This window comes from Silene latifolia, chromosome 5 (assembly GCF_048544455.1).
Source record: "Silene latifolia isolate original U9 population chromosome 5, ASM4854445v1, whole genome shotgun sequence".
Classification (NCBI taxonomy): domain Eukaryota; kingdom Viridiplantae; phylum Streptophyta; class Magnoliopsida; order Caryophyllales; family Caryophyllaceae; genus Silene; species Silene latifolia.
In genome coordinates this window covers 19,451,505-19,465,069 of record NC_133530.1, presented here as the reverse complement: position 1 = coordinate 19,465,069, position 13,565 = coordinate 19,451,505, and the positions used below count along the sequence as shown (strand labels likewise).

The 13,565-nt window shown below is 39.3% G+C and overlaps 2 protein-coding genes across 2 annotated transcripts; both read left to right on the top strand.

Moving 5' to 3' along the window:
* The first annotated feature begins 8,900 nt into the window (after positions 1-8,900).
* On the top strand, positions 8,901-10,853 carry LOC141654977 (uncharacterized). The gene is made up of 4 exons (XM_074462082.1): positions 8,901-8,995; positions 9,080-9,150; positions 9,243-10,124; positions 10,228-10,853. Exons 1-4 carry the CDS (start codon positions 8,901-8,903, stop codon positions 10,851-10,853), a joined length of 1,674 nt encoding a protein of 557 aa, XP_074318183.1.
* Positions 10,854-12,467: 1,614 nt separating this feature from the next.
* Positions 12,468-13,357, top strand: LOC141654976 (uncharacterized). Its single transcript, XM_074462080.1, has 2 exons — positions 12,468-12,732; positions 12,963-13,357. Exons 1-2 carry the CDS (start codon positions 12,468-12,470, stop codon positions 13,355-13,357), a joined length of 660 nt encoding a protein of 219 aa, XP_074318181.1.
* Positions 13,358-13,565: the final 208 nt, after the last annotated feature.

The following is a 13,565-nucleotide window of genomic DNA, read 5'->3' as shown; positions in this document are numbered from 1 at the left end:
TATGCTGGTAGATTTAAATCTGGCGTTCTAGATTTTCGCTGTTGACAGGCTTAAAAAGTACACCAAACTCTAAATGTCAGGCATGTGAAGTGCGTAAATGAGTTTTTTTTCTTTGTTTTACTCTTTGGGTGTGGGAGGAATGGTGTTGTGTGGACCAATGTGCTTCGCTTGTCGGCATGCATTATTAGTTTTCTGTCGTTCCTGAACGTCCCGTTAGGTCAATATACCTCACTGCTTTATTTGATATCAGAACCTGGTTATCTTAATTCCTAAGATTGTACCCTGCTTACATGCGGTGGTGCACATAACACATTAACTCCAATACGACTATGCGCGTCACTTAATGTGCTTTCTGCAACACTTTGGTAGGCTGTCGTCCGTCATTTAGCATCGCGTGCATAGAATGCCAACATGCAAATCGTGCTTGGCGTAGGGGTGCTAGATCTGTCTCTGACATTATTTTTTGTGAAATGTAATTAAGGAAACGTATCAACACAGCGATGATGGGACAGTGAACTACAGACCGTTGCTTGGTGATTTACAGGTCCACTTATGGGGAAGAACTTTACCAGCCAGGTATTTATAAACTCTCCTGCAAAAATTGAATTTAGGTATCCTAGCATCGACCTATTTCCATAAAACACAATGAACAGTCCAACTGCTGACAGCCTAAACACCTGCATGCCAGTCTTCCCCCCTCCTCCCACCCCACCCAACCCCTAACCAAACCCTAAACCCCCCTCCTTCTCCACAACACTTCCCTTTTGTAAAGGGGGTGAACGATTAAAATCCCAGATGGCCGCTTACTGGACCCTCAGCACCCTGATATGACTTCTCTGGTGTGACGGTAAACTGACACCCTCGACCATAGTTTCAGGATCTTCAATCGTACTTGTCATTTTGTCAATAGTCGTCCATGTCCTAACCCATGTGTGTTATTAACCTTTGCATGTTCAGTAAAGCCATAGTTAAGGCTACTTCCATGTTGCAAGGTCTGGAAGGTTGGAGACTAGGTTCGACAGGCTTGTGCACAATTGCAGCCCATCGGTACGCTGTGTTCCTCTATATGTGTTTTGAATTGCATGCAACTGCATGTGTTTTACGTGACCCATGCTATATGCTTTCACATCCAATGTGCCAAAACATACAACTGTTAGTCCTCCGAGATTTACTTTTTTTTATTACTTACACGTATGCTATCATATATAATGATTCATCAAGCACTTCCTAAAAACTGACTGCCTGCTTAGTTGCGCCCTCATTTAAATTAAAACGTAAATTTAAATTAGAAATAATTTGTGTTTAGATATTCGCAGTTAATTACTACGTGTTATAGTTTGAGTTTAAGAGTAGCTAGAACACACATTTATATATGTATAAATATATATTATGGCTTTTCCAATCGTGTAGATGTGCTGGTCAAATACCAACAAAAAAAACAAAAACAAAAAAACAAAAAAAAAGCGAGCGGGCAGCTGCAACTGAACATTCCGGACAAGAGGATATGCAGCCAGAGCTTCTATGGATGTCTGACACAGTGGTGGGGCTGCTAGCTTATGGCAACGCCCTGTTTGTAGAGCCGGCTACGTTTCAATTTCACAACAGTTGAAGTAACAGAAAAAATGAAAAAACACCTTTTACGAATATCATACCGTGTGTAAATCAAATACATGTGCAATATATTAGGCTTATGTTTATTGATTCCACGAGCCAAGGTGTTCCAATCTTTAATTTTGCAATATACATTCGGTAAAAAAAGAAAAAAAAAAACTTACTATAACGATAACGTGGAGTATACTTTGCCCCGCGTAGAAATGCCCGATGAGACTGCGATTCGTATAACGTGTATCATATTTAAAACCTTTTGTCTACTCGTGTTCACTAAGAATGAACCTAGCAAAGAGCGCGTTACACAAGTACTTCTAAACACTGGATGGAACCAACGATTAGCTAAAAACCATCAAAAAAATAATTAACTAAAAACCAATATCCATTAATAATGGTATACAAAAAAAAAAAAAGGTCTATAATGATGTGTTATAACAGAAAATTAAGTGCCTAATCATAAATGCAAAGCAAATTGACAAGACATAACTGTTCACCTTCCCTGTTTGATTTGAAAGCTGAAACGTCAAGTTGCTTGTTAATTTTCTACTATAAAACCGTAATAGAGTGCCAAACGGTTTACTCCTCATTACTACCTCCTCTTGATCACAAAACTGCAGTAAAAATAAAAAATAAAAGAAAGATCAAAACAAAAACACCAATACTATTTCACTAATATGGAAGAATTTGCATGCACTCGCCCTTTCTTCGAAGATCAACGGGACAAAGAAGACTTTATTGATCGATATGTTGGATGGAAGCAAGCAACCTTTACTTCTGGAAATATCTTTGTGCAAGCTGCTATAGAAAAGGCTATTCCGGAAAATGGTGAGACAGGGCACCATCAGATACTTGGTTTAGAGCTGGTGATGTCTAATATATTTAATAGGCTCTCAAAGCCTGATAAGAGAAGCCTTGCAGAAGTTTGCAAGCGTTGGGCAGAAATGTTCCTGGTGGGTACTGATACGTCCAAGGTCCTTGTGGATTATCAGAGGCACTGTTTTTAAAAATGTACGTGGTTTAATTACAGTTCAGAGGGGCCAAAAGGTGGTGAAGATGTTCTGTGTGTGCAGGGACTATCCTACTATAAAGGCAAAATATGAAGTGCACCGTCTTCTAGAAGAGGAACCAGCAGTTGAGGAGGAGTACCCTATGTGGTCTGAGGAAGAATCTGGTAGCGACGGTTACTACGATTCAGATTGTTAGGTTACTACTAACATCATTTTGGCGTGCCTAACAAGATCAAGTGTGGCTTTTGGGTCAAGAAGGAGGCTAATGGTGTATTTGCACTCTTACTATGGTGTATGTGCATTAGTACCACCTGTAAATTATGACAAGTATCTATAAGTGCAATAGGATGCACTTTCTATCTGTATTTTGTGTGTTTACATTTTGCAACTGGAATGACTTGGGTGAAAAAATAGCCTCCTTAAAAATGGTTGAAAACTGCTTGGCAATTTCCCAAATTATTGGTCACTTGATTGTCCCTTGTTGTTTACTTTTCTGTGTTGCAGTTTCTCTAATATGTTTTAAAGACCAAACCTAAGTGTTACCCCTATTACAAATGCCAACGTAAGTATGTGTGTTTCTCGATTAACAGGCATATAATAAGGTGTGGTGTTCTAGGCATACCAGCAGTCCAGTATTACGATCCTACATATTACAGGCAAATGTTAAGACCGCACATGTTTATGTTCCAAATGCTATGAAATGTGCGGCTTGCAAATTTCAGGTATGTTGTTAATCTCAGTTTAGAGGCCGTTGGGTTATTGTGTTTGGGTTGTTTAGGCTGCCTTTTGTTCTTATAGACACTTTATACGTGAACATTAGCGATTATTACAATATACCTTTTGAGTCCAACTTAATGGCGTGTTACACTTAGCGTTTGCATGTTTGGATTACTTGCGCATAGGGCTGATGTGCAGAGCATTGCGAGTGTATGGTTGGTATCCAATATGAGTTTGTCCTTTGAGCATTGTCTTAGCTGTCCCTTTACAACTGAATTAGAGAACAGCTGCTTGTGTTGGTTATTCTAAACATTACATACCCTTAACATATTAACGATGAAATCCTGTTAACAGCCTTAAGTACACTGAGAACATAGTACGCCTCGCTTAGTGTAATGCAGCTTAAGTAGATACCTCAGGCACATAGTTCAAATGCCATTGCCTACTAAGGTATGCGTCTTATAAATCTGACTAACTGCCATTAATCTAACCATGTTAATGCTGCGTATAATTACTGTCTTAAGTGTGCTGCAACACAAGCCCTATATGGGTGATTTTACAAGGTGTGCATGTCACCGGGTATCACAGTCATTGGTGCGCAGTGTGAGTCTTATGGCATCCCATGTCACTAGAACTGGCCTTGAAAAATAACACAGCCGAACGGTGCATGACTATAATCGTATTTATCACGCTGTTGCAAAGTCTTAAGTAGGGTGCTTTGATAGCAGTTTCATTTTAGAGAGAAAGCCTTCATGTAGACTTCATTAACTCCATATAAATTTAAACAATTTAACTAGCGTCAAACCCAATTACCTGGGACTACCTGTTTGATACTTGTTGTAACTAAAAGCCTTTCCAACTAGGTTTTGCAGATAGAGGAATTTAAACGCCTTAATCGTGTTTCCGAAGTAATGCTTACTTATTATACACTCATTACCTATTCTTTAAACCCATAAACTAACTGCATCTAGCCATTACATATCGGAAAGTTACAGAAAACTGCATTGTTTCCAAATAGGATGTGTCGCAGGAAGGATTTGCGGTGTAAAATGCATGAGTAATTAGCTATTCGAACCAAGAAATATATATGCACTACTACGTTAGCAGGGGTGGGTTCACCTTGCAATGTAGTACCACATAAACAGGAAAGTCCGGGAAAAAGGCTAACCGTGAAAGGACAGCGGTAATTAGAACCTAACTACATTCCCAAACCACACACAAAAAAGAAAAAAAATGCAGCAACAAAGGACGTACAGTGGCCATACCTTAGCATTGTCACATAACAGTCAACATAGAAAACACAATCCCCGGAAATGTGTTAAGAAATGTGTGGTTTGCAATAATTTTTAAAGTTTACCATGAAATAGGGGTGAGAATGATGCAGCTGGTATGATGTCATACCAATAATTCTTTCAACTATGCATTCAGTTACTATAACTTCCCTAGATTCTAACTAAACATGTTGTGAAAAGTAATTAGTTTAGCTACAAGTGTACATTTATATCAAAGTAAGTATATATGGAGCAGCAGTAAAATGAAATAGAGCTTACGTATGCCGGAAATATAATTTGTTTAGGGTTTTTGCGGAAAGCCACTACAAAGATTATGTATTTCATCAAACATATGAAACAAAGTTTAAAACACTTTAATGCGACTTGCCCTTCGTAGGTATAAAATCACGCTCGTTAGCAACATCGTAGAGAATGTATTTGCTACCGGTGGTGAATTAATTGATTTACGTGACACTATTTTTGGCATTTCACGATAAATAAATAACAGCAAAACGGAGGAACATGGGCATCCAAGCGGGCACTACCGTAGCCCTAAAATTAATTGGTACACTTAATTGCAAAAAAAAAATGCTTAACAATCTAAAATTAAAGTTGCATTTCGGAAATACGACTAATAGTGCCACACTACGAATACGAGTTCTAAAAAAAAAATAATAAAAAAAAAAAAAAAATACACAACAAAAAAAAAAGAAATAGATTTAAAAAACAAAAACAACAACAAAAAAGGACCAAAAAAAAAAAAAAAACACACGCAAACCCACACAATCAGGCACTAAAAAAAAGGGGAATTAGAAGGTACAACAGGTATAACCGGAAACTTTTGTGCTACTAACTAGATGTTTTAATTAGAGACGAACTAAACTGTTTTTAAAAAGTACCTACCAAACGCGACTTATCCGTCTAGGATAATTATAGTTTTGCGTTTAATTTAGGAGTAGTAATTGTACTTGTTTTAATAATATATTATAATATTTACTTACAACAACCAATGTGCTCTTATATTATATATATATATATATATATATATATATATATATATATATATATATATATATATATATATATATATATATATATATATATATATATATATATATATATATATATATATATATATATATATATATATATATATATATATATATATATATATGTATACTTGCTAAATTACTAAAACCTCGGTGACTAAATACCAAGGAAGGACAATGAGTCTAACTGACCCAATAGAAGGTACCATAAGTGATGCAGAAGAACACACCCTGCCGTCTTCTTCAGCCTTACCAAAGGTAACTTCTGTTCATGTTAATACATTTGCATTGCATGTGTTTATATGAAATATAAATTCTGCACATCCTCTCCATACGCTAACTTAAAATGTTGCATTTAGCGGCTCTGTAGGTCATTGTGGTTATGTCATGATGTCCATCTGCTTGCCTGTTTCACTCATAACGTGCACTTTTTATGCCTTGTTATCTCAATATGTGCATGTTTCTGTCTTTGTATTTCTATTTATGGTGCATACTAGATGATAAGAAAAAAAAAGATAAGATGTCTTAGGTAAATACAATATGATGTGCTTTTATATGGGAAACCTCTAGCCAAAAAAATAATAGTTTGATGGAATACAAAGTTTTGTTCCCATATCTGATACTATTCTGTTATGTCCTATGATTTTATATGTGTATGTGATTTAGAAATATTAATGAGGTATTGAATAATCAGTTAGAAATATATGTGTATGTGAATTACATACACTTGGTTGAAATAATTATTTGAGACCGTCTCTTGGTGTATTGATACACTACTATAATTTTATTAGTGCTAATAGTTTAGTGTACTAACACGATAATTACCTGATTTTGATAATGTGTAATCTACACTGAAATATGCAGAAAGTAACTGATGTTTGGTAATGTAAAATAACTTCTTCATAAATAAACTGTCTGAAAAATATGTAAGTGAATCCTAAATCTAAGGTTTTAGCGTTTGGTATTGTTGATTTACTTTTAAATCTACGTATAGTCACACTTTTGGGTTCAACTGAAGTCCACTAACGCATTCATTTGGAAAGTAACTTCAAACACCACACCACACAGTCCTCCTCCCAACGAGTACTTCGAACAATGATTAATATGCCACCAGTACCGAGGCTTACTAACCAGAAATATACTGAAATTACAGGTAATAGGTCCTGCACCTACACAAGTTGTTATTCCTTTCCAACCCTTGATTGAGCAAATAGCAGAATGTCTACGTTTCTCGAGCCCTGAATATCGTTATGTTAATGGGACCAGTAATAGTGTGTACCTTTCGTTATGCCCAGAAGGTGAAACAGTAGCCTTAATATACGTTGGTGGTCCAGCCTTAACACCTGAAGAATCGTGTGAGCATGCTGCTATGCAGGCTGTACGCGATATCATGACCAAATACAATGTGACAGTTAAGGATTTCACCCACACAAAGAGAGAAGTGATGCACAGGTTGGGCGGCCTGTATAGGTTGAAAAAAATAGAGTTAGAAGAGCTTATGAAAGGCCATAGAAACACCCCACTAAATGAAGAACCCCCACCTGCTATATCTGGAACTCCCAAAATTGTAACTCTAGATTGTGTATCCTTATTGAGGCTTCTAAACCAAAAGTTCCCAGTTCACTGTACAACACTTGATACCCTCAGGCATGGGAAAGAAAGGTATACTGCATTTATTACTGTGTCCCTCCCAGGGTTGGTTGCTGGTAAGAAAGACATGGTGAGTGGTTGCTTCAACTTTCCTGAGTGCGCAAAAAATGACGTAGCCAAGAAGGTTATTGAATATGTCACGCCAATACTAAACCTTGAAATCATAGATGCAAACTATGATACTCCTGACACCAATCGTGTTGCCCTCAACTCAGCACTAGAGCGAGAAACCTACTTGGCTATTAAAGCACGCCTCACAGGCATAGAAGAGGAGTTTGACCCATCATGTTTACTTCTTGAGGAAGGTGCTACCACACCACGTGCTTCGCTTTCGATCCCTCGGCCTAACGGCCCCCCTCCTCCACCTAAAAAAATTAAATTGTGTGAAACTTGCACGCATAAGTCACACGTGCGCCCTGCACGAGCAAAGCCCCCCCGCTATTTTAGGGTTTCCAAAGATGTGGAAGCGATGTTTGACCGTTTCAAGAAGGCATAAGTGCATGAACTGTTAAAATCCTCGCTTATAAAGATAAAAGGGTGGTTCGGAACTGTCTTAGCAACAGACATTTTGTGTGGGAAGTTCAGAAAAGCACTAATACTATATTTTCGGAACCCTGATAATTAAGGATTAACTTGTAACATTTTGGCGCTGTAATAATGTATATGTATATTAGCTGAACCTATGTTTCGGTACTATTTTAATGTCTTTAGTCTGAACTCTATGAAGCACCACTACTACTCAGTTGTAATGTTATGTTTTTCTCTGTTTTTTTTTGTGGTTTTTTTTTTAAAAAACAAAAAACAAAAAAAAAAACACCAAAAAAAAACAGCCGAATTGTCCGGCTCATTCTTACAACTTAAATTTACAAAGTCGCGCTAACTACCAGCTGTTTGATCGCAGATTGTTTTCCTATAACAGACAGGACAACTTCAGGAATTACTTCTTACGGAATAAATTTACAAAAAACAAGGGCACCAATAGCTAATAATGGGAATAACACAAACATAAAAGAAAGTAGAAAACGGACTAAATCCAACATGTGAGCTGCAACAGCGTATGTAAAGGGAAACGTATTATAGGACGTATAATGCTTGAAATAGCCAGTGTTAATATTAATTGATCGGGAAGCTACCTCTTCCAAAGTAGTGGTGCTTTTATAATCCCAAGGCATAAAATGTTAAACCGTAAACTGTGGTTTATTTAAGGAATTTCGGCTAAACAGCCTAGGCTGATACAGGACACCATACTTGCGTCCGTCTGCCATGCGGTACTCAGTAAACATGTTTTCCTTAGTTAGGTTTCTAACATTTGACATTTAGTCCTTCAAATAATCAATGTGTGTTTTCCTTAGTTAGGTTTCTAACATTTGACATTTAGTCCTTCAAATAATCAATGTGAAGCTAATCGCATAGAATCTTGTTCCTATCAAATAAACCAACACACATAACTGTTATACCCTAACTTATAGTTGCAAACATTTCTTGAATAAATTGTTTCAATCAACCTGTCAAGTCCCTATAATTTGCGTGTATACAGATACTAACTTGTAATTTTACAGCCACAGGGATGTAGCTCGTCAACAAGTCACAACCCCAAAATGTATTGGCCTACGTCCACCCCTTCATCTATGCCAGTTATGCGACGAACCAGATCTAGAACAACATTTCTAAACACCGACCACTCTGGAATCAGGTATTGTTTGCAATCTACAATTTCGGGGGAAGGGGGGGGGGGTATAACAAAGTAAGGTATTAACCCAATTCCTGTTGCTTGCAGTAATGTACCTGAAACACCTCCGCCACCGCGTCCTAAACGACAAAAGAGGACCCAGATTAATCGTCAAGCAAGTAAGTTACATTATCATTATGGCATGTATTTTACTTCCAAATTGTTATAAGCAACGACTCTATTAACTCATTTAGAACCTCTTATTATGCAGGGTTACCTGCAGCCCACGTGCTTAACCCATTACCTACAGACAAGTTGAAACTCCCACAAGGTATTATTTGCATAAAATGCAACGCAGTAAAGATTGCATATGAATCGTCAACGTTCTGCTGTGCTGATGGAGCTATACACTTGCCTACAAATGCATACCCGCCTGCATTAGTGCGATTATACACCTCCCCGGATGAGGATGCGGTTCATTTCCGGAAGTACTCCAGAATGTACAACAACCTCTTTGCATTCAGCTCATTTGCTGGTGATTATGTAGCATCCACTCAGAAAGGTATTTACGTCTTTCAACTTCATGGCCAAATTTATCATAACGTACCCACACTGCTGCCCAATAATGGAAAACCAAAGTATCTACAACTATACTTCTATGATGGGCAGCATGAAGCGTTGAATCGTACCGGATGCTTCCCTGAGGTAAGGGGAGATATTGTAAACACGCTTATACAAATTACCCAGAACAATCCTTATGCACGCTTTTTCCGAGCCCTTAGAGAATTACCCATTGATGACAATACCCAAATCAGAATCCATAGAAATACTGTCCTAGACCAACGGGTGTATAATGCACCCACGTCTGATGAGGTAGCTGTTATTTGGACGGATAGTTCTTCGTCTAGCGAGTCTAGCACCCCACACATAACTGTAACTGCAAAGGATAATCAAACTCATCGAATAATGCACTACTATGGCTGCTATGATCCTTTGCAGTACCCATTACTTTTCCCTTATGGGGAATGTGGATGGGTGCAAGGCCTTCGAAAAATAACCCCACAGCTGACCCAAGGAGGAGTTGGTGCTCATAACATAATACCATCTGAACTTAACCTAACCGTTGCTGATTTGTTGGAAGATGAATCTAACCGTATGTCAACTTACAAACATATCTTATTTAATTTTATATTATAACTCAGATAGTGTTATTACAAGTGGCATTTTAAATAACTCTTTGTTTGTCCATATAACAGGTTTAAACCAGGCTTATGGTCCAAAGGACAAGGTCATTTCGTGCCGCCGATATTACTGCTACAAGTTGCAAAACCGTCCAGGAAACATGCTGCTTAGGACAGGCCGATCCTTCCAACAGTACGTGGTGGACATGTATGTTAAAATAGAAAATACCAGGCTAGATTATTTTCGGAACAATCAGGAAACTATAAGGGCTGAATTATACCAGGGGATAATTGATACTGTGGGAACTGGCGAGAATCGTGCAGCAAACATTGGCAAACGGGTAATCTTGCCACCAACCTTTTTAGGGGGCCCTCGGGATATGAAAAAAAGATATTTAAATTCAATGGCTCTTGTGCATAGGTTTGGGAAACCTGATCTGTTTGTCACCATGACGTGCAATGCGAACTGGCCTGAAATTAAGAATCACCTTGCCCCGGTGAAGAGGCTCGAAATAGACCAGGACTTAGTAGCAAGAGTATTCCGTGCTAAGCTTCTGGCGCTGAAGAAACAAATTGTGGATAAGCAAATCTTTGGAGAGGTGGCCGCGTACGTCTATGTGGTGGAATTTCAAAAGAGGGGGCTGCCCCATGTGCACTTTCTGATCATTTTAAAAGATGGTTATAGGCCGAAATGCCCGTGATTTTGACAAGTTTGTCTGTCTTTGAGATACCATCTATGGCTAATCCCTCCTTCGTGCGTGCCTGTACTAAAGCATATGATGCATGGTCCCTGTGGCGAGCTTAACCCTGAATGTTCATGTATGAAACATCCAAACACTTTTGGGCATTGCAAATTCAAGTTCCCAAAGTCCTACACGCCTGACACCACAGTTAATGGTTCTGGATATCCAGATTATAGGAGACGCAACACAGGTGAAACTGTGGTTATACGGAGACAAGCTCTGGACAACAGATGGGTTATCCCTTATAACCCGTACTTATTAGCACTATTTGATCACATCTTAATGTTGAAGTCCTGTCAACAATGCATGCGAAAGTACTTATATAAGTATATATACAAAGGCCACGACAGAGTCTCTTTTAGTGTAGCGGAAGGAGAGGAACCAAAGCCAGTAGATGAAATTACTCAGTTTCAAACAGGCCGATGGGTATCCCCATGCGAAGCAGCATGGCGAATATTTGGATTTGATCTATTTGAAACGTATCCCCCGGTAATGCCTCTCGCAAGTGCACCTACCCAACAAACGGACAATATGTCCGAGGCCAACCGACAACTTGGTGATGTGATTGCCGATGAGAAAAAAGCCGTACACCTCTAACTGAGTTTTTCAAGAAAAGTGCAAGCAAAGGATGTCCCAAATCGTTGTACGGGAATTTACGAGCACTACCGTTGGGATACTGGGACTAGAACCTGGGAAAAGAGAAAAAACAAAGTGATAGCAATTGGAAGACTTGTTTTTGTAGCGCCGGCCGAAGGTGAGAGATTTTTTTTAAGGCTTTTGCTACTACACATCCGAGGTCCTACATCATTTGAGTACTTGAAGACAGAGACGCGATTACGTCGTGCTCGTTCCCAAGAGGCGGCTTTGCGCCACAGTCGCTTGAAGAAGAGGATGTCAGCCAACTTTGTATGGCGAGGCGTGTGCAATGCGGAGATGCCTACCGCAATTAAATCCTGTTCTCAACGCTACTAATTTTTGCACAACCAAAGGACCCATCCTTGTTATGGAGCACACACTATGAATCATTGTCGAAGATTTTTGCTTTCAATTTCCAGACGACCCACCGAAAGTTAGTCAACTAACAAACGTGCGGTCGAAAGGTACTGGAAGCTATGGGCAAGACTCAAGGAATTCGGATGACCACCTAGATACTTGCACTGATGATGATGTAAGGCGCAACAGAGATATAGTCGACGCTTTGACGCAAAGAATACCAAGACCTACTGTGTAAAGAGTCATAAATCTTTGCACAAAAGGAAGCCTTCTCCACCATCATGGAACATATACGCACCTCTAAACCAGGTGCTTTTTTTTTGTTGACGGGCCTGGTGGCACCGGGAAAACCTTCTTATACAAAGCGCCGTACGTGAAGTACGCATGATGGGAGAAATTGTGCCGCCAACAAAGATCTTCGTGTATAGCCGCAGCTAACATACCAGGCGGGCGAACAACCCATTCACGATTCAAAATACCTTTGGAATGTGACATATCTTTGGCATGTGACGTTCCTAAACAGAGTAGTCTAGTGCGTTGATCCGAGCAAGAAGCTTGATCATCTGGGATGAGGCGTCAATGTCTAAGCGGCAAAATATTGAGTCTCTCGACCATCTACTTCGAGACTTATGTGACTCCAACCTAATTTTTGGGGGAAAAGTTGTTGTGTTCGGAGGGGATTTTCGGCAAACACTTCCAATTCTACCTCGGAAGTCACAGCGGGAAATAGTGGAAGCCAGTTTGTTCAGCTCACACCTCTGGCCTAAGCTAATTAAGTTTAGCCTTACTGAAAATCTCCGCGCTAAAGATGATCCTGAATTTGCACAATTCCTATTAGCACTGGGTAACGGCGAGTTGCGGACAAAAGAATATGAGAGCATAGAACTACCAGTGGGATTGTCGAGTTCGGACTCGTGCAAAATACGAATCCAATTGGGGAATTGGCAGCCCTTACATTTCCAGAATTAGCACAGGGTACATTTGACACCAACCTTTTTACAAATCGAGCTATTCTAACGCCTTTGAATGATGATGTAGATGCTATTAATGATGCTCTAATTGAATAATTCCCAGGCCAGGCAGTAACTTACACAAGTTACGATTCAATGTTAGATGATACATGTGCAGTTTACCCTGCGGAGTTCATCAACAAATTGAATCCTGGTGGAATGAGTCCTCACAAACTTGTTCTTAAAGTAAATTGCCCTGTTATTCTTATACGGAACCTCCAACCATCATTTGGCTTATGTAATGGCACACGCCTGATATGCAAGCGTTTTTTGCCAAACACCATTGAATGTGTTATCATGACTGGCCAACACAAAGGGGACTGTGTGCTGATACCGCGAATCAAGCTACGCCCAGCACCTTCAACAAACTATCCGTTTCAATTCCAAAGGAACCAATTCCCATTAAAGCTGAGCTTTGCGATGACTGTTAACAAGTGTCAGGGCCAAACTTTAAGTTAGGTGGCTGTGTACCTACCACGCCCGTGTTTTTCTCATGGTCAGCTATATGTGGCGCTATCAAGGGCACGGAAGGCGGCACAAGTTACAGTGTTTGCAGCACCAGGACCAGAAACAACACCCGCATCCTTTGTCAGGAATGTCGTGTCATATGAAGCTTTATCCCTTGCTGGAATACTTTCAGAAACAACTACTTAAAGGTAAACTACAG